The sequence below is a fragment of the Spea bombifrons genome, chromosome 5, assembly GCF_027358695.1.
Source record: "Spea bombifrons isolate aSpeBom1 chromosome 5, aSpeBom1.2.pri, whole genome shotgun sequence".
In the NCBI taxonomy this organism is placed as follows: Eukaryota; Metazoa; Chordata; class Amphibia; order Anura; family Pelobatidae; genus Spea; species Spea bombifrons.
In genome coordinates, this window is record NC_071091.1 from 86,886,122 (window position 1) to 86,910,719 (window position 24,598).

Below are 24,598 nucleotides of genomic sequence, written 5' to 3' on the forward strand. Positions count from 1 at the left end.
TTAAAGTACAACAGTAACTGTGAAATTCATATGCAATGATTCTCACAGATTTTAATGTAACACTTTTTGTTTGTAGCCCAGGAAGAACAGATGTTTGTTTGCCAATTTGTTTAATTAGTTTATGTGATTTAGTTGCTTTAACCTTTCTCAATTTCCCGTTGCGCTGTTGATGGAAGTCTCCTGCTGATTGGAAGGGTATCCGAGTCAAACTTTATATATGTTTCAGATGAATAAAATGTAGGCTTTCCTCTTCCTCCGCATTTTTCCATCAAAACGAATTTGGTTATGGTGCAGGAACACAGTTGCTAAATGAATGACAGTTCCATTTAACATTTTGTTATGTGTTGGCAGACCCTCAGTCCTAGCAAATTTGAAAATACATTACACATAATTACAATGCTTCATATGCAATGTATACACGCAATTTAGAAGATTGTATTCCAACCATAACCCACATACAGTAGCACCATGGATCAGCTAACTAACAAAAGCTTAGTTATAGTATATATAAATATTCTATAGGTTCCAAATAGAGTCCAAAATAAGAGTGAACAGTCTGAAATTGTTTGTTGTACATGGAGTTGTGTGTAGACATACCTGACTGTTTTTTTAGGGGCATGCGGGCCCTTCCTGAACACTTACACACTACACACTAACATGCTTACATACATATCCACTAAGATACTTATATACACACATACAAAAACACATACCTTCACACACTAGCCCGACCCCCACACGAATTGGACAAAAAGGAAACAAAAAGCTTCAGAATTTTTGTCCAAAATAGGTGAGCTTACATTCACTTACACTCTCAACACACTCTCATTCTTGTTCACTCTCTCAAAATGTTTCCCTACCTTCTCTGACAATCACTGACACTTCTGCCAACCACTTCTGCTTCCACATCTTCTTCTTTTTCATCTTCTATATTTTATCTTCTCTCCTCTCTCATCTCTTCTCTTCTGTCTTTAATCTATCTCCAATCTCTACGGACATAACCCGCCGGGAACTTCCACCAAAATCGAGGGGAGACGATGTCACTGAAAGCGCTGTTATTTTTCACTAACTTGAACTCAGGGCAATATGGAGGTACTTTTGGTGATGTCCTCTCCTCAATCCTCCAACCGGGGACAGGATGTCAATGAAATTGTTGTCATTTTTCCCTAGCGTGAACTCAGGGCAATATGGCGACGCCTTTGGTAATGTCCTCTCACCAGGGGAGGACCTCACACTCAATTAATGAAAAGTCTGTACCATCTTATCAGACAATATACACCTAAAATAGCCACAATTTATGTTATTAAGGTAAATCATACATGCACTATTTTTAAACAGTCATTTACATCATGAAATCACTTTTCCATACAAAATCATTTAATTATAAGGATGTTTTTTCAACAACATGCTTTGACAAATGCTGCATTGGTGAACTATAAATTCAAGATAATACCACTACTACTAATAATAATTGTGTTATTTATTAAAAAAAAAACAATATGATCCAAGCATGTATATCTAATGGTATATCTACTGTATACAGTACTATTCACATATTTTATGACCAAACATAAGAATGAGTGTGTGAATGAATGCCTATTCTTGAATTAATATGTGTAAACTATGGAATGAATGAGTATTTGTGAATGAGTTGTTGAATAAGTATTTGTGGCTGAAAATCACATTGTCCTAGCACTTAGCATGTAAAAATGATAATGCCCTTCTCCGTTCACTACCAACAAACCTCTTCAACCATAAGTATAAAAAATACTACCCTATAGAGTACTATGTAAAGGATGGATATGGCCCTCTAGAACATAAAATATGTATATGGGATATATCTGTAATTAAGAGATGTTGCTAAACATGAATTGGGTCATTGTTCAACAGTGGCACTATCTAGAGGACATTCTAAGAAAATTGCAAAAAAATATTTTAGTATAGGTTTTTGCGTACTAGCATTCACAATTATTATGGTTATTTATAGCATTCGTATTCAGGAGAACATGAAAACAAACATGAATGTTGCATTTTCGTTGTTCAAACCGAATAGAGAATAAAATAATATGGTGGTGGGTAAACTTACACGAAATTATCATTAATATCTCCTAACTAGTTTCCCTGCCCCCCCCCCATACAAGTCACTGGCTGTGGCCTTTCTTGTCTACGTAGCATCGCAGGAGTTAACGGCAATGGGAATCCATAGGATCGCACAAGGAGTTAAAGGTCCGTAAGAGTGACTCTATTGGTCGCCGGCAGGAGCCTCCTCTGGCATTAACCAATGAGGGGCAGCTACCCGCATGTGTTAAAAATGGCAAAAAAATATAGCATAATTATAAAACCTTATAGGGCACTAAAAAGCCTTGGTAAGGAAAGGGTTTTAAATATACTTTACAGAGAGCCAACCAAGCAACTCCTAGAACAGAAACTCATTATGTTTGGCTCATCATAGTGGATATTAAAGTCAATGAGATGAAAAACTCTCCTAAAACTCTGCTGCCATCTCCTGCATTATTGGAAAAAATGCACTGTGTCCCTGGATACAGCCATGTGACCACCACACTACCTCTCACTTTTCTCTGTTCCTTATATTTGTCCTCACCCCATTCCCTCAAGATTGTAAGCTTGCGAGGAGGGCCCTCTCCACCTAAAGTATGGGTTTCTTAGTCTGTCAATTCTAGTCTTGAATATAATATTGTAAGAAGTGCTGTATAAATTGTTGGTGCTATATAAATAAAAGATAATAATAATATTAATACAAATGCATTTTGTATTACAATTGTACATAGTAACTGCATTTAGAATAGATCCTGTGAATTCCTGCAAAATAAAAATAGACGCCAATAATAAATAATTTCTAAACAATTACCCTTTTGTCATGTAGGGGCCATAGTTATTTTACACAAAGCATGTCATTGTAATGAGCTTAGCCTTTTTTATTGTTGTGTTCTTTCTCCCATCTGTAGTTAGAATGAGATCAATTACACATTAAATAACACTTGGAAGTGCTAAGTTTATACACCATTACACACGACAAATTTGCATTTTGTTTTGCCAAGGGATAATGAGAATAACATTTTGAATAAATGATGTTGATCTATCCATATGCCATTCGTAATAGTTTTTAAAAACAGCAAAACTAACTTCAACAGAAATTTGTACATCAGGAGTTCCATACTGCTGGCAAAGATGTATGATCCATTTAATCGTTTAGTGTGATCCTTAAATAAATCATAATAATACATTCATCACAGTAATATAGAGACCCAATATTCACATTGAAACACCACTGTAATTCACCTTCACATTTATAATGCTAGTATTTTGTTACATTTCACATGAATTGTATTTAAATTCTGCCTTTGTTCATGTATATTATTAGCTGAGAGGCAGATGAGTACCATGAGAATGATAAGGAAGGTAAAAAATTAATTGGTTCAATAATTAAATAGAGTATACTGGGTTAAACATAATTCTCATAACACACCAATCAATAAGAAAATACCAAAAACAGAGGATGCTTATCAGATATGTGCACATGCGCCAGAAACAACTCTAAATTATTTGGTTATTTTTTCAGATGAAAATCAGGGACATTTTTGATTTGGAATGAAATTCATTGCCCGAAGCTCACATTCATTCTCATTCTTGTTCACTTTCTCTCACGCTCTCTAAATGTTTTCCTGCTTTCTGTGCCGACCGCTTCCTTTTCCACATCTTGTTATTCATCTTCTCTCTTCTATCTTATCTCTTTAATCTTCTCTCTTTTATCTTCTATCTTCTCTCTGCTATCCTTTTCCGCATATCGGTGGACATAACTTGACCTAAAGTTCCACCATTATTGTGGCGCTTCCCATGACATTCTCTCCCCTGATATTCCAAAGAAAGAGCTTTTTGGCAAAATGACAATGCGGAGAGAGGACGTAACTGAAAGTCCAACAATTCTGTTGGAAGTTCACGTAAGGACAAAATGGTGGCACAGGGATAAGAATTTCATGATAAAAGCCATATTGCCCCAATTTTAAATTATGGCAAAATGATGAGGCTTTCAGTAAGTCCTTTCCCCCTGATTGGAGAGCGCAAATGCTGCCATTTTGGCAGAAGTTCCCTCCTGGTCAAGTAGATGGGGAAGTGGTCGGCAGAAGCGGAATTGGTTGGCAGAAAAGGTAAGGAAGCATTTAAAGACTGTGAAAAAGAGAGAGTTAACGAAAGTGTCAGAGTGAGAGAGTGAGTGAGATTGTCAGTGAATATGGGCCCATAAATGTCAGACGAACATTTAGAGCTTTTTGCTTTGTTTTCCAATCCAATTTGTGTGTGTGGGGGTCTAACATCGTTTCAGGGATTTGTACGAATCGCTGAATTTACCAAAAGTTCTTTAAATTTGCAATTCTAATTAATCTGAATGCACAAGTCTAGTAACATGACTGTCTATACGAGACAAGATTAAACAGGTACCTGTTACTGCAATCACCCATTCCAACGAAAGCCAGGAGTACAGAAGCAGACTCTCCAATTACACAGAGCATTGAACAGTACACAGCAAGAGAAAGACATACAAGGTTACATAAAATGAGTATTTAAAGAGAGACAATTTATACGGTGCATGCCACATACTATAGATCAGGGCCGCATGTTAACAGACCGTGGTCAGACAAAAAGAAGTGAGATATTGAGCAAAGATTGGAGAACACTAGGTCAATTTGGTGGCCATCATGGTGTGTGGGAAGGTGGTCCATTGTGAGACAGCAGTTTGCAGGTGGCTGGTGTTTATATCACTGCAACATGCATGGCATTTGGGGAGAAGATATAGACAGAGTGTATCTCAAAAGACAAGAAGGAGAGGGAGGGAATAAGTGGCAGACTTTGAAAGGCGAAGCAGGGGGAGAGGGGGATTACAATAACCCCTCCTTGTCTGTCTTCAGGTCTAGGTGTGTGGCGGTAGTGTAGCCCACCATAAGAGAGAGCAGCAGGAGAGGTAGTTTTGGAGGGTGTTTACCACGTTTCAGTAAGTGTAAGAGACTGAGGTGGTTAAAGACGAAAAGATTGTGGAGAGTATTGAGGTTGTTGCACAGAATTCCAGAGGGCGCAGAAGAAAGGGGTGCCGGGGTTGCATTCTGGTTGCATCTCGATACTGAGGAGTTAGTGCAAGTGGGATAACAGATTATAGATGTGTTACCTGCTGAGTGCAACGGGAGATGGTGTTGCAGTTTCCCTCCAGTCACAACTTTAATATCTCCATGCCACTCACCTCTCCACAAAACCCTTGCTACAATCAAATCATCCTTACTCAAGCAGCCCCCTCCTACTGTCTTATTTCCGCTTAGCCTCCTAGTATTTTGTAAGATTGCAAGAATAAGGCTATATTCTTCTGTACCAGTATGTTTTAACATTTTCTTTAACATTTGTTACTCAATTATATAGTATCAGTTGTTGTTAATTGTTAACTGTAATAGTGATACAGATTCTGCTGGCGCTCTTTAAAAAACATAATACAATGTGGTTTGAAGTTATAAGCAAATTGTCTGGGAAGGCCGAGGAATTAGGTCCAAAAGAGCGATCGTTCCTCCTCAACAGGGACACATAGGAGTATGTGCTTTCATAAATCATGGGAAAAACAGATTGTTGCAGGGTTTTCTTGCATTGAAAATGCATAAATACCCCATGCAGAGAAATGTCTGAATCTAAAGCACTTGGTGGTCTGTGATACCTTACCTATAATTTATCCAATCACTTCCCCAAATTCGTTGATTAAAATCCCATTTGGGTGATATCTCATTATTTCCCTTCAGTTTTAACCCTCCGCTCATACTGTGTAGGAGCGTTATCCTTTTCATTCTTTGTTGCTTAAATGTAATATGTAGGTTCATAGCGTTCATTTTTTCATCTGAGCAGTCCTAAAATACTGCACATCTGTATTCCTTATCAAGTTAGCTGCTGTCATTTTTATTTTTTCTACAGAACTTTTGTCCTTGCGTTATAATCCTGTCTGAGTGGCACAGCTTTGTGCGCTGATGATGTAAAGTAACATCTCTGTTCTGCAGGGAGTAACAAAGCCACATTTATCTCCTTTCTGTTACTTTATAGATTAAGGGAATGATACGTGACTTTTTTGCCCTTCCTAGTGTTTAACTAGTGCAACATTACTACAATTGGTTTCAAATTGTCAAGAGATTAAAAGCTTCTCCATAAAGAAGATGTCTGTTATCTACAATAGGCAGTTTCAAGAGGCTGTGTCACATGAATGTCTTTCTTTTCTAAATTTTTCCATAGATATATACCGTATTTGCTCGATTATAAGAAGAAGACCCCCCAAAATTTGAATATTAATTTAGGAAAAAAAGAAAAAGCCTAAATATAAGACTACCCTATAAGAAAAAAGTTTTACTAGTAAATACGAATTCACATGTAAACTATTTTTTCATATTTAGTAAAAAGTATGATTGCGAAAAATGGATTTTTTGTTTTTATTTGCCAACCTGTCCCCAGTTATACACATCTGCCCCCCAGATATGCCTTATACCCCCTTATATGCCCCTCTTCCCCCCAGAAATGCCTTATACCCCCTATATGGCACTCTGCCTTCCAGATATGCCTTTTAACCCTCCTATATGCCACTCTGCACCCCAGAAATGCCTTATACCCCTATATGCCACTCTGCCTCCCTAACATTCCTTTTAACCCCCATATGCCACTCTGCCTCCCTGATATTCCTTTTAACCCTCTATTTGCTGCTCTGCCTCCCTGATATTCCTTTTAACCACCTATATGCCACTCTGCCTCCCTAATATTCCTTTTAACCCCCTATATGACACTCTGCCTCCCTGATATTCTTTTTAACCCCTATATGCTACTCTGCCTCCAGAAAGCCCTTTAAAGCCCCCCATATCTGCCACACTGTCACACTGGCCACAGAGTATCCAGGGGTTCATCCTCTAGAGTGTTTATAAAAGCAACCTCTGTAAGGGGCATTGCAGATAAAGAAGCATTATCTAATAGTTAAGTGCTCCACTGTGGGTCCATCCTTGATGATATACAGTACATTACAATATCTTACAGTTGCATGCCTATGTGAAAAGTAAGCTTTATAGTTACCATTATTTAGATTTGTCTTCATTAACACAGTATAATATTATTTGCATGACATGGTGCTGAAGACATTATGTAGTTTAATAACTGATGACAATTTTTGTTTCTACTTTTAACGTTAGAAATTATTTTCATCAACCATGTAGTTTGAGATATTTCCGTTTCTATGGTTCTGGTCTGGTTCACATGCTAGTTGAGCTGTATGGTGAGATAAATCGGCCGTGCCAGTATCCACAACAATTAAATTAGGTACAAGTCTAAAAAACAGTAGATTCTTTCTAATTACAGATCTTTACCATGACATTGAAAGACATTAACAACATGCTTTCCTTTTTGAGTGATATGAATTTCATTAAAATTAACATTTTTATTACATTTATTATTACACAGAAACATATTAAAGTATTTAATAAATAATAAATCACAGACTTCAGGACAAGTGCTTCTCTATTTAGTTCCAAAAAGCTTGGCTTAATCCTTGGCTTAAGCACAACAATACTGAAGGACATTTTTAGAAATATGTGATTAGATACACTCAATATACTTGTCAGGAAAGTACTCCTGGGGACAACTGATGGATTTTTGCTAAATTATTAACATTCCACGGCAAAGGCCATCTTTCTTCACAACATACAACTTGTTCTAGACACGATATTACAGCATTAAAACATGACTGGGCAGTAGGGATGGGTTAAATCATGCTGCACGTTGACTGAATGGATAGTTTGTTATACATGTATGCCACAATGTAACCTCTGGCTTCTCAAAAGCAGTGCTGCAGTAATGGATGGGCATCAAGACAATAACTCCAAGCAGGGTGTTTTCATTTCCTATGAGAATTAACCTAGGATCCCTAGGATCTAGGGCATTTTCTCATGTCCCATCAACATGCTATAATCACTATGGCTTACTCTAGAACACTATAACTCTCTTACACTATAATGCATACTCACTATGGATGAATAAGTCTATTTCTGTACTATTTGTGGCAACTGAACCTCGATGTGGACCTCTCATAGGGTCATACATTTAATAAACTGTTTTTGATTTCAATAATTTGCTGTATCTAAGAACTTATTTTCAATGTATGTCTCTCTCTGCGTGACCACTACATTTTGTTCTCCAGTGTTTCATATATATCGTGTATACTAACAAAACTATCCTGAACTATTTTCTTTTAATGAAAAATACACTCGCACTTTTAGGCTTTTTTTTTTTATATTACTACAGTATACAAAATAACTGGAAAGCAAAACGTATTATTTCAAGAGCTATTTAAATATAACAACTATAGCTTGTTGTGATCTTGACATGTTATCAGATAAACCAGGATCAATCACACTTCAATGTCCATTCAAGTAAAGATAATTGTAGTTTCGCAAGCCTGTATCCCAGGGGTCTGTCAGACACTGATTGGCCCAGACAGCTTCTTAACAAAGATGTGAAGTAAAGCAAATAGTTTCACTTAGCTAAGCTATTTAAATGCCACACACACAGGTCTTTTAAACGGTAATCTTCAAGTACAGCTAGCAGTTTTCTAGGCAGTAACCGTTGTGTTTATATATCGTATATCAAACATGTTTTTTCCTATGAGATTTAGCAAAAATAAACGCTGACACACATTGTTTACACTTTTTAATGTCATCTGATAATATAGAATGGCAAATTATATTTTGATTTTCTAATTAACATCAGGATGACATAGGTATTGTGTGTTTTGTAGACTAGGGAACACTCACTTTCTTGTCCCTGATTTAAATGTCTTTTCGCTATGGTTTTTTTTGCCTGAGAAGCAAGGATATGTGTCATTTTATTATAACAAATCTTTCATTTAAATGAAATTAGTGTGTTTGGGTAGTGGCTACAGACAAGAGAATAACTCTTACTAATCTCAGGGGTCTCGGCTGATGGGCTGGAGTGCACAAAGTGTAATAATATTATAGGCAATAATATATCAGCAGGCACAGAGCTAAATGTTTTTACAGTTCCCTTAATACCGAGAGTCCTTTATTTGTGTTTACTTGCCCAGCTTTCAGCTAGGAATCAAGCTTAGAGACCCTTTCACTGACATGCTTAGACACAGTATGCCAAAAGGACAAAATTATATAAGATATATAGTGTAGTATATATATATATATATATATATATATATATATGAAAATCCTGCCTAACCAATTTGACCTGGGACACACCTAAGAGATCCCAATGCAATTAGAGTAAATAGCCCATTTTTTTTGGAGCAATGAAAGCATACTCATTCCCATTTGTCTAATTAAGGCTATGCATCTAGAAATGTAACAGTGGCCCGGCACTATAGGCTTTACATAATGAACCATACAAAACAGTTAAAAGCAGATAATGAAAAGTAATTCCCTGGCTATTTGTTTTATTTGAAATATAACATACAAGCTGTGTTATTACATACAATAGTTATGTTTAGATGGCTCTGACACTAATTTAAAATAGATCAAACATTTCTAATTTAGTAAAGAGCACCAAACCAGTGCACTTTACTTTTAGGTTTATATCAAATTTCCATTTTTTATATTGACCGAGGAAGACTATGGACCCTTGAGAATAGACATTTGCCAAAGGGGGCCATGGTCCAACCGCTGCTTTTTGTCCATCCCATACATTTTAACAATTTCTCTTGCAATTCTGTACCATTTCCCTGTTTTGGAAAATCGAGCACTCAATCAAGCAGTTGGCTTGGAAGTAAGATAGAACTATCACAGAATGTACATGGCTCACCCTCTTCATCTTTGAGTGAAACTGATGGAAACTGTTGAATATCATTCTGTAGAGCTGTGTGCAACAAAACAATCCCATTTTAGCCAGCGAGGGACCTGTTTCTTATCAGGATTAACCCGCGGTATATCTACAGTACATTCAGCCCAGTGATTGACAAAACAATTAGTCTGTTTTATATAGCAGGTATAACAGATGATAGGAAAAAGTCTCAAAGGGTATGTGCAGTAAAGTAGGACGGAGCATTATTTTATAAAATACAATCAATTGACCATAACTCTCTGTATGGGCAATATTTTAAGTTACACTTGCGTTATGTCTCACTTTGCTATGAAGTGTAATACTATATATTAAACTGAAAGGAACATACAATGCTTGCCTTAACTATATCATCTAGGCTGGGCTGTGTCAATTAGGTATTTTTTAGGTATCAAGACATGGAGAATTTATAAGCTAAAGTAACTGTTGCCATTAAAAATAAGATACATTAATCATTGTCTATTTTTGGAGTAGGTTTGTGTCACTTCTTCAATTTGTAATGACCCTATCATGAACTGTTGGCAGATATGCTCACTCAGCATGTGTTTTATGTTGCTTGAAAAGTGCTTTCTTCTGTTGTGTTTTCCAAGATTATATTTTCTGTGCGTAAAGTGATAAACAACTCCATGCCAGTATAAGCTTCCAAGGACTGATTATTATAACTAAACCTTAAAGGAACAATCACATTGTCTTAAAATGTTCCAGAAATACATATTACACTGCATTTTGTTTTATAAGTACCAAACCAATCCAGAGCTGTCTTTATTTTTTTTTTGGAGCATATATTTTATTTGGGGTGACAACACATGCCTGTGTAATCACGTAAATCTCTGCTTTACAGAGGGACTCTAACTCATCCTAACTCAACACAAACGCACCCTGAGCACACACTGCAGCCAAATGTCATTTAGTGTATAACACTCTAAGCCCAAGGTACAAAATGTGTCTAAATTAGGGCACGGACATTTAAACCCAATGAAACCTCAGAATTAAGGAGACTGTTGAGGAGAGAAGAAGGTCCCCTGTGCTCTCAGGGCAAGGAGAGGCCTAGTGTGGCTATGGGAAAAACCACATTGGGGAACTGCTTTGGACAGGGACATCAGGGACATTAGTTATTTTCTTTATGTTAATCCTGATGATGTTTTTTTCTGATAAAATGTTTTATTCTGGTAAATAAATACACAAAAGCCCTCTGTGAAGTATTCTGTTTAAACCATTCGTTAGAAACATACTTTTGTATAAAAAGAAAAACGTCAACATAAAATCAAAGTGTTACTGCTTACTCACGTTAAGGTGTCGTGTTGAGACTACATCATTTGCTTGCACTTGACTTTATATCACTAAACAAACAAATAGCTAAGCTTGTTAAGGTATTGAAAATGTATCCGAGTCCAGCTATTTTTCCAAATGTAAAATAACGTGCTTAAAACTAAAATCTAAATAAAACCCCAGTTGAGCTACACAGTAACATTAATATTAAAATCGCCCAGGAGTAAGTTAAATGCTCATAGTAGCTTCGAATGGGCTTGTTATCACTCACCATACTGCATAAGAAGAGCGGGATCTTGATATGTTTTTGTTTTTTCATAGGTTGCAAAAATCTGGAGTCTTCTAGAGAAGTAAATGATATTTACATTGCTCTAGTTCCAATGCGAGATGCCAGTTAGTAACTATTATGGACATTGTGGTAATCAAAGTCAAACACAATTAAAGGGAACACATTTAAAATGGCCATTACTGCTTCTGATCACCATCTTTTCCTTGTGTCTGTTACCATGTTTGCTAACTGTTTTGATGGGTTTCTTTTCAATTTTTATCCCAGTGTGTCTAAAATGTCAGCAATTACAGTATGTGTATGTCATGTCTTTCCATTGCACGGAATCACACAATATGTTGATACTTACTTTGGTACATAAATGAACATAATCTTTATTAATGGCATGCCTGACTTCTCCAAGTCCTTTGGATGTGATGATGTGATGGAAGAAGGAGAATTTGATGATGTCTGGTCCTGGCTCTTAATACCAGCTCTTCTTGTATGTTGTTTTCATTTGTTTAATTCTTCTTCTTTAATTTAACAATGACTATATTTCACAGACTTTGAAAATCTTTACCCAACAACTCCATTGTTGGGGTATAGAGATCCATCTATATGATATATGGTATGATACACTGTTTTTGGTAATATTTAGGTCAGGGCCGGCCGAAGACTTAATGCCGCCTGGGGCGAAGTTTAAAACGCCGCCCCCCCCCCCGCCGCCGACGTCGGGGGGGGCGAAGTTTAAAACGACGCCCCCCCGCCGACGTCGGGGGGGAGGGGCATTTTAAACTTCGCCGACGCCATAATCTACAATCCCCCCCCCCCCGGTACTTACCTTTTAACAGTCCTGCGGCGAGTCTCCCGGCTCTGCCACGGTGCCGGGTTGTAATGCTGAGCGCTGGAAATTGACGTCACTTCCGGCGCTCTGCATTACAAGCCGGCACCGGGACCGAACAGGGAGACTCGCCGCAGAGGAGAGAGAGAGAGGGGCGCCGAGCGGGTAAGCGAAAACCACTCGGTGCCCCTCTCTCTCTCCTCCGCTTCAAAAAAAAAAAAGCGCGTGGGGCGGCAAAGTGCCGCCTGGGGCAATTGCCCCAGTCTGCCCCATTATAGGGCCGGCCCTGATTTAGGTCTAGAATCAGAAGGCTATAGATCAAGAAACACACAAAAGTAAGCCCAAGACAAAGTCTACTGGACACTGCAAATAAACTTCTTTAGAGCAGAAGCGTAAGTGTTGTTTTGCAATCCTGATGGTCATGTATACCATACATAGACAATGGGGTCTGCCTCTGACAGCTTACAAGGACAGAGATATCTTGCAGCAAATCATTTTAACCTAAAGCCAGTGACGTATTTGGCGGGAAGCTGCCTTTTGCCTGACCAAAGCCAATACTCCAGCTTTTCCTCACCATTTACTGCTGAGGCGGCCATCCTCTGTGCTTTATTTTAAGGATGTGTGGGACCCAGTAATCATAGTTTATTTTGTTTGTTTGTTTGTTTTTTTAACAATTCACAGTTTATTAAAAGATATGCAAAAGACATACATGGGACTGCAAAGATACACTGGTAGCACAACAGTCTGCACAAGGTATCCAGTAATAAGCATTAACAGATTTAGTTAATTTCTAAAATTAACATGCATAACATACACTGTATGTATGTATATATATATATATATATATATATATGTATATATAAATATATATATATATATATATATATATATATATATATATATATATATATAGTATTTCAGGGCTTGACAAATTTGTTGTGACTCTAGGCGCCAGCTAAAAAAGTTAGGAGCCAGAATTTTTTTTTTAAACTAACAGTTGGTTAGGAGTGATCTGATCATCAGCCCACTTACTAAACTCACAGCATTTGACCTGGAAGTACCCTGGACTTTCAGGTCAGTGCTGTTTTTTTTTTGTTTGTTTGTTTGTTTTTTAAATTATTTTTTTGGATATATATATATTTTTTTTTAACGCTTTCAATGCTGATGTTCCATTGGAGCACAGCATTGACTGATATTTAGTCCCCACAAGCTTGTGGGGACAAATGTTAACCCCTGCAATGCCACGAATGTGTTATAGACAATTGTGGCATTGAAGGGGTCAACGCTGCACTGTCTCGCTCTCATGGAGCGATCGGGCGGCAGGGGGGTGTTGGGGCTGGTCTCCACACTCATGTGGAGACCAAAGAACCCTCTCCCCCTGTCACTGAAGCTGCCTCTGGCAGCTGGGAAGCAATTGCTGGTCTATAGACCAGCCATTGCAGGGGGGAGTCTCTGATGACTGCTGTAGGCTTCCATGCCTACAGGAGTCATCAAAGGGCTTGTGGGGGCTCGTTTTTGCTGTTGCTGGTCTGCCTGGGCTTGCAGGCAGACCACCAGCAGCAGAGCCCCTGGAAAAACGGGAATTAACCCCTAAATGCCGCGATCGCGGCATTGAAGGGGTTACCGCTGCCCTGTCGCTCTCATGGAGCGATCAGGCAGCAGGGGGATGTTGTGTCAGGTCCCCACCCCTGTGTGGTGACGCGGGGGCATTTTTGTGTGGATGTAAGAGGCTGACAAACACCTAGGCGCCAGGACAAAATTCTGAGTCGCCATGGCGACCTGGCGCCTGGGATTTGTCGAGTCCTGTAGTATTTGGCACCCAGGGCAGATCCTACATTTGGCACCGCCATCGGCCTCTAACTCCCATATTCGCTGGCAATTTTTTTTACACACATTTGCACAGACTTACACACTCATGTCAACACACATGCTCACACACATACTCACTAACTTGCTCTTACACACTCATGTTAACATATACTACCTCTCAGACATACAATTCTTGCTTGCACACATATACATCCATGCTCCCACATCCATCTTCATGCTAACACGCTTACACATAAACATCCATGCTTACACACGCTTACACAAACATATCTATGCTCACACACTTACACATTCATACTCGCACAGACTTACACGTACACATCCATGCTTACAAACACATCCATGATCATACACACTTACACATACACATACATGATCACACACAAACACTTATACTAACTTATACTAACTCTACTGTAATGTAAGGAACCAGGAACCAGACAGACACAAAAGGTAAAATATAATGACACCTTTAATAAGGCAAATGCAAAGTACAGAATCGTAGTCCAAAACATAAGCTGGGTTCGGTAGCCAGGAAGGGTAGTCAGAAGAGCCGGGTTCAGGAATATGAAGATCAGCGAAGTCAGTATACAATAGCCAGGGATCAGGAGCCAGAAGAGAAGTCAGGCGTAGCCAGGTCATACACAGGAATACAGGATACAATATAATGTACTTGGAATCCGGAAGAGACACAAGGGCAAAGATTAAATGGAACTGGCTGCTTATAAAGCCTGAAAGGAATTTCCTGATAGCAGCCAGGTGGGTAACTATGGAATTAGGAGGCAGTTTGTAAGACATCAGCTGAGTCGGTCTTGACACAGGGAATTCAAGACTGCTTGTTAGCAATCAGCTGATTCAGCCTGACACAGGGAGGAATGGCTTCTCATTTAAAATTAGCATAGAACCGTGACATGTACATACAGTCATACATGCATACTCCCTACTCTACCTCCCTACATGCATACCTCCCTACTCTACTCTGCGCAACTTTCTTCTGCTGCTCGCACATGTGTGAGCAGCCTCAGGTTTAACTGCAGGGTCACATAACCTCACATTATGTGACCCTGCTGCATTCTTGCCTCCATGAGCTAGTCCAAAATTATTCACAGTGGGCTGGTCAGACTGGCCCTTTGTGAAGAATATTGGATCATGCCTTGTGTGCCTGATGAATGAACCATCCCCGCCCTAAGTACACCACTGGGTGCAGTAATAAAAAAATCTTCTAATTCAGTGTGATATAATTTGCCATAGTATCTAATTTTGATGCTATTTAAAATGTTAATACTAGGTAAGCAGACAAACTGAAACATACAGTATCAACAACCACTGAATCACCAAAAAGACTAAACAAGAACACACGTAATTGTGCAGTTGAACAATTTATACGGTACAGGACCATGGACTGCAGTTAAGTTCAGAATTCAATTATGTGATACAGTATAGATCTCTCCTTTTTCTTCCCTTCACAGCAAGTAGATATCTCTTTGGTAGATTATGATGAAAATATAATATACCAGTATTACAGAGTTCTGCTCTATAAATAAAATGTAACAGTACCCAGAGGCTCAACTAAAAACCAACATGACTTTTGTAGGCAGAAAACCTTTTCTACTGTTTTATCCTTTTCTGAACAAGGATACTGCCTTAGACGTGGTGTCATTGGAACTGGAATAAGTACATCTCCTTCTGCCTTCTCTCATGTGGTGTGTTCACATACAGTAATCAGGATATGTAATATTTGTGGGTGACTCCTTCCTGATCTTCAGTTTGGGTATTTTGTGTTTATGTATTATTCTAATATATTCCACAAGGTAACTGGAAGTACTATCCTGATAAATGGTCTATAGATGCATTATTATACATTGTTTTACAACCATGGTTTGCTTTAAGCCAATTAAATTGTCAGCCTGATCCATCACAATTGCCTCTCTGTTCTTAAAGCAAAACACTTCCATATACCTTGTTTAAAAGTCTACTGGAAAGCAGAAAAAACTGTAAATGAAAGATACTTGAGATTTATTTGACAAGTTTGTAGAAGCAGCATACAATCTGAACAGCAGGAGATTTGCTTATTAGTTGGTTATTTAACATTCAGATTTTGACCTATGTTACATTTACCTCAGTAAGAGCTAAAATGTCTATATATCAGGAACATGAGTGTGATTACATATAATTATTTACTTGTTTATGGTTTATTATTATTTTTTGTATAATTCTGTATGCCATTGGAAAGTATGAGACATGAATTGCCAACAGGCTTTGTGGAGATGTGTTTTTTTATCCTTATTTTGTATTTGAGCTTTAAAAAGGGGACCTAGCACCAGTGATACCCCTAGGCCTAACCCAGGGCAGTGCCGTCTGCCCGTATACCCCACGCCGCTGTCCTTACTTCTGGGCATCAGGATATGATGTCATATCCCGGTGCCCCACTTTTATTAGTGTTAGTGGAGTTAGATGTTAAAGGCAACACTTAATGTTAAGGCTTCTCATGATTACTGTAGTTTATATTTCAAAATAAGTTTGCCAACTTTGGCTCCTGGTGTCCCAGGACAAATGGAGTGGAGTCTAAAGTGGACTAGGTTATGCAGCGCTGCGGAACCCTGCTCATATACCAGAATTTAGCCAGCCGTGGCAGACCTAAATTTGACAGGCCAAGACCCCAACAAACTAGTTTATCTGGGGAAATGCAGGATTGTTGGCAAAAATGAAAAATTTATGAGGGATTTACAAAACTACTGAGCAGAAAACAAGACCTTCTAAGTGATTTAATGCTTGGAAGAAATTCATGTGAGATATATTGTGGTTCTAGAAAATAAAACGCAATACTATAATTTTTGAAGAAATGCACCAATGCGTTTAATTTTAATAACCTGTGTTTTATGGATAACAATTGACTGAATATGAACCTAAGGCAGCTGTCATATTCCCAAAACAGTGAGAAATTTGGCACCTGCACTTCTTACTATCCACAAGACCGCACAAAACATTAATATTTAATACGCTGCTTTACATTTTATATTTCTTTTTCAAATTCCTGAATAAAGTGAATTCACCAAAGATGTTTTATAATGTAGTAAAACAGTCACTAAACAATAGTGTTATTTTTCCCTGTAGCATGTGAGTGAATTCCAGGAACTAACTGTCTTTTTTCTGTTGTTTTTTCATAATAGTTGGCAGCATTGGAAAGACAAATATTTGATTTTCTTGGCTACCAGTGGGCACCAATCCTTGGGAATTTTCTTCATATAATTGTTGTGATATTAGGACTATTTGGCACAATACAATATAGACCACGATACATTGTAGTTGTAAGTATAAGCTAATTTTACCTTTTTTGTTGTGTGTGTGCTTGTATGTGTATATATACAGCGTACTGTTAAAACGTTTTAGGAAGGTGTGGAAAATTGTAAGAAATGTAGGTGCTAATGATCAATGTAATATGTAGCTTGAAACACAATCATTAAAAAACAGAAACAGCTGTGTAGGAGAAATAAAACTAAGCGGGGAACCAACAACCTCACTAATATCAAAAGTCATACAACATGGCAAGACTAAGCACAGCAGCAAGACACAAGTTAGTTATACTGCATCAGAAAAATTTCCCAGGCAGAAATTTTTTAGGCAGACATAAGCAGGGGAGGGCTGGCAGCCTAGTCAAGTGGCCCATTGCGCCACAGAATCAGCGCACCATCCATGTCCATCTTTTCCTGATTTTCTAATGCATATTGATGTAATGTAATGGGATTGGCCTTCCCCCACTTAGATATGCTATCACATATTCATTAATTTACTCATTCACAAACATTCATTCACTCATTCATATACTTATTCAAAAACACTCATCCATTCACTTATTCACAGATACTCATTAATTCACTCATTTACAGATACTCATTCCCTTAATCATACATACTCGTATATACTCCCATGAGGTTATGGGACAATTGATAGTATCAATCCATAACAGAATAGTGATAATATAAACTAAAAATAATAGGAGAAAGAATTAAAAAAATGTTTTGTTTTTTAACCTGTCCTGTTGAATGGATTCATTATGTATTTTTTTTCTATTACTTCTATCAGTTTGTTACTGATTTAGCATTAACCACCCCTGCCCTTAAACTTTTCTTATTCTGTCATTTAGTACACAATTTGGACAGCATTCTGGGTGGCATGGAATGTTTTCATAATCTGTTTTTATTTGGAATTGGGAGGACTCTCAAAGGTAAGGTTTTTTGGTCTTTGTTTAATCAAATTGAATGTCTACATGGAAATGATTTGTTCCAGACAAACCAAAAATGATTAATACCTAATATTATACCACTAAAGACCTTGAGGTGGAGACATTTAATATTTACTGTATGTGCAGAAAGATAGTCCTTTCCAGACTTTCACAGAAAAAAAGAGTACTTATGTTACCACGTGTGTTATTGTTGGACCTACTGGATTTTTCTGTACGCTGGTATAATTTTATCTCTAAACTGTACTGTCCGGATTTAAATTTGAATGTATATCCTTCGTAAACTCATTATTAGAATGTGGAGATTCATTTCCGGATGAATCTTAAATGGGCAATCGAGACAGGCCCAACGACTCTTAACGTCCATCAAGGTCAGTGTTTCTATAATATGTTTTTATCGCAACAAATTATAAAATTATCTTTATAAAACGTATAAGAGATAAGCGCTTCATTTTCCAACAAAGGATAAAGAGTTTCTTATGCTTTAAAATCAGGGGGAGAATGTTAATTTAGTAAAAAAAATGTAGTCTGGAACTTGTTTCCTATTTAAGTGTTTATCACGTTTTGTGTGGCAAAAATAGGAACAACATAACGAGCAAGAACGAGTTCTATCAGAAAATAAACAAAGCGTCTGATAGATAATTATTGGTGTCAATCAGATGCTGTGATTTCATACATTTTGTAAAGCCATCTGGAGCTGTCTGGAGATGTTCTCAACTAAATATTCTAGTGTTAAAATACCATGTTTTTCAGAATATAAATGACATGAGTAAAAAACATGTAAAACACTGAAAGTGAAAATGCAGAGTATGAGGTAAAAGGGAATCTTGGTTTAACACGATACGGCCAATGTTTTCATTTGATTTTTGGTCCGTATTTTTTCAAAGAATTTTCTTTCCTGCCCTTTCGGTTCAGACAAAATTTGGAGGGCTTTTTCAATTGGAAACAAAATTTGTTGCTACCTTCTCCGCCAACCGCTTCCATGTCTCCGTCTCCTTTTTCAGAAGCTTTGCTTCTTGTTTTGCATCTTCTTGTTCTTCGCTTCTTCTGTATTCTTTCTTCTTTTTCTCATCTGCGTCTCCTCACTACCCGCTGTGTTATCCAGCCCTCCCTAAGGCTTCTTAAAAAAAAAAAAAAGCATAGCCTACGCATACACTCTTTCGGGCGATTTGAGGAATGAGGGAAAGGCAGTCCCCATGGTGGGCACTGTAGTTCTGCCCTTTTGTGGAAGTACTCCAAGAGGCCAGAATACCACAAACTTCTCCTACTTTGTGGATCTGCCTGTGTTATTCTGGGCAAGTGTAGTACTTATGCAAAAGGGAAGAGCCTCTTCCGGATTCCTCCAATCTGTGGAGAGGGTGCACATGAAGGCTGTGGCCTTTTATAGAAACTCTTTAGAATGCCAGGTCAATGGAGCGGATAGTTGGGGGAAGTCGACCAGGAATAAAGACAGAAGAACAAGAAGAGGCAAGGCAAGAAGTATAGCTGTGGAAAAGAGGGTGGGGACATGGAAGCGGTTGGCGCAGAAGGCAGGGTGACATTGAGAGACAGCGTGAGTGAGGATGAAAAAATAATGACATTTCAGAGCTTTCTACTTTATTTTCGTTTGTTTTGTGGGGGAACGTCCTTATTTTTGGACATTGGTACGAAAGTTGGTGAATTTTGTTAAACCGAACATTTGTACCAATCCAACCTCACAAGTCTAATATCAATACAGTTGCAAATTGCACATTTTCTGTATTTCTGGTTGAAAGGAAATTTAGTCTCCAAAGATATGCCATACAAAGCTCTAAATGCATAATTAAATATCTATTAATCTGAAATTAGATGCAAGCCCTGCTTATCAGATTGGCTGCTGTTCAAGATATGATAAATGGAGAAAAGGACAAAACTAAACAGCATTTGGTTGTATTAAAAGAACAATACTCCAATTCGCCAGTTTTAATTGTCTAAACCAAAGTAGAACAAGTTGTGACCATCAAGCTTGTGTCAACTCTCATTATACACAACAAGCTAGAAACCACATTTTGTTGGATAAAGTTGTTATTGTCTTTTTTCATATAGCCACTAGAGTAAAAAGGGTTTACGACAACATTTTCTGACTGGAGCTTTTCTGTGATCTGTTAATAGACTTATATATTCTGTTTCTGTATATGTGTGTGTTTGATATAGAATGTTACCTACAAATGTACTTTGGGGTGTTACCACTGGACTTTTTGACCTAGAAACTGTTTCTTTCAAACGACAGATTCCAAATCTCTATACCATACACTGATTTGGATAGTCCAGTTTTTTAGTTGATGTAATACATCATTAGGACAAACAGTTATCACAGACTAATCGATAAAACTTGATTTGTTGACAGTAATACCTCGAGCTAAATGTTGGAAAATAATGAAAAATACACTATAGCAATTCCTTAGCTAGCTGGAATGGTACACATTACTTTACTACTTGTGTTATTTTATATTACTATCAAATGTGTTAAGTTTACTTAACACACTGTTCTTCCATTGGCTTTTTTTTGTCAGATTGAATTCACACATTTTAATTTGCCAACAAATGGTTCTTTTTGTTAATTATCATTTTTGAAAACAATAGAATATTCAACAGTTAAACCGATTAGGGAATGTTGCACAACAACAAAAATCATCTTAAAGTAGACCTTTTTATTTTAATAAACAGATAGGATTAGTTTGTAGAGCATAAAATATGCAGAAAATAATGAAGTAAAACCACCTTGTGGTATATAATTATTTATATGAGATTATTTTTTTTTTTTACATGAACATACAGTCACAGAAAAAACTAGTGAAATTAAAGTCTTTAGCCAGGTAAGCTCCAGTTAAGGAATTCTGTATAAGAATGTGTCAAGTGTGGGGTGGGGAGAGGAAAGAAGAAACAAAAAGTAAATAAAAAGAGAAATAAAGAAAAAACAATGTCAAAACCAATTAGCAATTCCCAGCTGACAATGCGGTTGGGGAAAACTATGGCACTGTTAAGCTGTTTCGGCACAGAGATGCTGTGGCACTGTTAAACTGCACATCGCACAGATGTCCACTGGCTGCCAGAGAGGAGGATCCAGGTCCCCAGCAGCGCTGCGGGGGATCTGGATCTTAGTCTTATATTCAAACCTCTATTTGAGGTCTGATTATAAGATGACCTTGAATAGAAAACCTTGTCTTATAATCGAGCAAATACAGTATTTGAAGAAAAGGTGGCAACCCTAATGTATAACTTTGACACTCCAAACCCTTAAGGACAAAGTGTTACCACTCCCGTCGTGTTGCCGGCAGGGACGCCGAGACGCAGCCCGCGCGGTCGGCTCCCCGCTCGTGCCGTTGCGGTGAGCTGCCGCCGGGTCCATCCTCCTGAGAGACGTGCGTCCCCGGCGAATTCGAGGGATCGTGACGGGGCGCGCGCCTCTTCGCTGTGAGAGCTAAACTATTGAATATTCATGTCGCTCTTAAAGCCACATTTATTATTTTTCCTCCTCCCCCTAATTAGGAGGGTAGGAGGATCTGTATGGTTGGAGGGATATTTAAACCCTCATTTGGCACTACACCCTTGCCTGTGTTAGTGCCTTTTTGCCTACACTAGCGTTTGTATCCTGATTTATCTCTCTGGTATTGACTCCTGCTTGAACCTGACCTCCGTTGTGTTGCTGTCTGCCCTGACCTTTGCTTGTGACCCCGACTACTCTTTTGCCTGACCCTTTGGATACCTTTATTATTTTTTATTTTACTGTTCCTGTGTTTCACCTACTCGTTACTCTCGGTGGTGAACAGCCTGTTTCTCCTGTGCCCTGGTGGCAGTGCGTCCTCTCTCCACCAGGAGGCGCCGATTCTGCAGCGCGGTTCCAGAACCTGTACCGTGGTCGTGACACAAAGCTGTATATTTATTTTTGTACCTTTCTTGACTGAGGCTTTTTTAACAGGTTTGCAGTGCCTGTGATTAGCTGTAATTTGCTTATCTCTCCTTCAGTGTACCCACACAAGTTATATATTTTTCAGGACAAGAAAGGCTTTTTTAGATTATTATTTCAATCATATCATCTAATTTACTATTTAAAAAAATCATAAAATATAGTGAAAATTAAAAAAAAACACTTTTTCTGACTTTATTTGAACAATTTTTTATGTGTCTACGAAGGCTAATAAAACATCTGGCTAAGTAGATTCTAATAAGTTATAGGCCAATAAGTACAAGTAGAGCATTGCTATTTCAAAACTATTTTTTTCAAACCTTGTAATCCTGCCCCATGTCTCATTTGGGACATCTTTGAAGCTGGTCGATTCAATTTACCCCATCAAACCATATATTTTTGGAAACTAGACACCCTAGCGTATTTCAAATGCTAGTATTCTAACTGTTTACATGCACAAATTTTACAATCAGCCTTTGTCAAAATGTATGGTAGTCATTTCTGTGCATAACAAATGTCACGGAGCTGGCTAGTCCGACCGACTACCTCCGCTGTCTTGTGCTCCCTTAGCCTGGGACAACACACTTTCCCCGGTTCCCCAGTCACTAGCCGAGACTCAGTGTAGGGTAAAACCAAACGAAGACTGATTTATTTTAGACACACAGGGCTGGATATATCCAGCAAAACACATTTACATAAAACAAGATATTGGGACACAAACAACCCCCTTAATCTGCCTCCCAGAGACAACAGGGGCAGTAACGGGATTAACAATACAATAGGTGGGGGAGACTGATTTATACATTAGACTAAAACAATGGCGGTCACTCCCTGGTGGCAGACCCTGGCTGTCTGCTGGAGATAATCCCCTCAGCCAGTGATGAGAGGATACTGCTGGGGGTAGCCACAGAAGTCTCTACAAACCCAGGGCCCATAGTCAATAGGGAGGAGGCCGGCAGTCAGGCTTCTCCAATGGCCCCAGTGATGGAGGCTTCCGTCACAATTCTTCCCCCTTCGAATTGGACTGACATAGGATGAGACCCCAAACGGGTTGACTCCGTAGTCAGTCAGTTTATTTGGCCCATTAATGCCCTCCCAAAATTGGTGCTCCTGCTGCTGCTGGGGAGATGGGCCGGCTGCGCCATCTCCCGTGTACCGCTGTGGAGGAATAACTCCTGCATCCCCTCCCGGGTGCTCCTGCTGCCGTTGAGGAGGGAGTTCAGGTTGATCTGGTCCCGGAATTAGGTTCTGCCGCTGGGGAGATGGACCGGCTGTTCCACCTCCCTGCTTCAGCTGGGGATGCGGGTCGGCTGCTGGATCTCCCTGAATTCCTGCAGCTTTGGTAGGTGCTGGGCAGAGGCCAGCGATGCTCTGCCCTGTTGCCAGCACTTCAGCTGGGGTTAGGGAATCTTCTGGGTCGGCCTGCCGCTGGGGAGGGAGGACCGCTTCCTCCGCTCCCGGACATGTGATCTGCCGCTGGGGAGAAGGGCCGGCTGCCGCATCTCCCTGGTTCCCTGTAGCCATTGCAGGTGGGGGGCAGAAGCCAGCAGCGCTCTGCCCTGTTGCCAGCTCTTCAGCTGGGGCTAAGGGATCTGGGCAGATTGCCCAGCATTCTGAGGACCCAGGTGTGGAGACCGCAGTGTTATCCACCCCTCTTGGGTTAACATCCTCAGACAATAAATCAAATAAATCCCCAGTCTCTGCATCTGGTTGTGGTGTAAAGTCGCACAGCTCCAGTATCGGATCTGGATTAGCTGCCCAGTATCCCTCTGACTCAGGGGTGGAGACCGCAGTCCCATCCACCCCGCCTGGGTCAACATCCTTAGCTGACCACTCAATCACATCCACAAAATCCACACAATCCCTGGACACTGGGGCATTCTGTTGAACGCGTTCGAACAGTTTTTTATACGCCTTCTCCAGTTCCCACTCCTGTGTAATTAAAAAGTCTAAATCACCTCTGAGTCCTAGTGCATCTGGGAGGTCCCACTCCCTGAAATCCCGGATGTCCTCGATCCGCCACTCCGCTGTACTGCCGAAGTCCGGATCCTCCTGCAGACTATCCCATAATAATCCAGGGCCACCGCAGTCATAGCCCTCTGGAGAACAATCTTTCGCAGTTCCCCAATATGCTTGTTCTGTATACCACTGCAGATCCCTATAGTGATCTTCCAGCTCCACCTCCTGCTGGACCAGCTTGTCCAATTCGGATACCCATTGCTCCTGGGGTTGCTGTCCCAGGAATGGCATCCGTAGTTCCCGCTGGTCTCTAATCTTTTGTTCGGAGCTTGGAAGACACTGACCCCGGCGTATAACAGCCCTCTGCCATACTGACCGTCGAACCACTTGCCTCAG

At 39.2% G+C, this 24,598-nt stretch overlaps 1 protein-coding gene across 1 annotated transcript in view; it reads left to right on the forward strand.

Moving 5' to 3' along the window:
- The window catches only part of NKAIN3 (sodium/potassium transporting ATPase interacting 3), a 170,207-nt gene that overhangs the window by 73,529 nt on the left and 72,080 nt on the right, over positions 1-24,598 (forward strand). The window contains exons 2-3 of the mRNA XM_053466574.1: positions 17,249-17,386; positions 18,223-18,303. Of these exons, the coding sequence (XP_053322549.1) occupies positions 17,249-17,386; positions 18,223-18,303 (219 nt within the window). The remainder of the gene's footprint in view (positions 1-17,248; positions 17,387-18,222; positions 18,304-24,598) is intronic.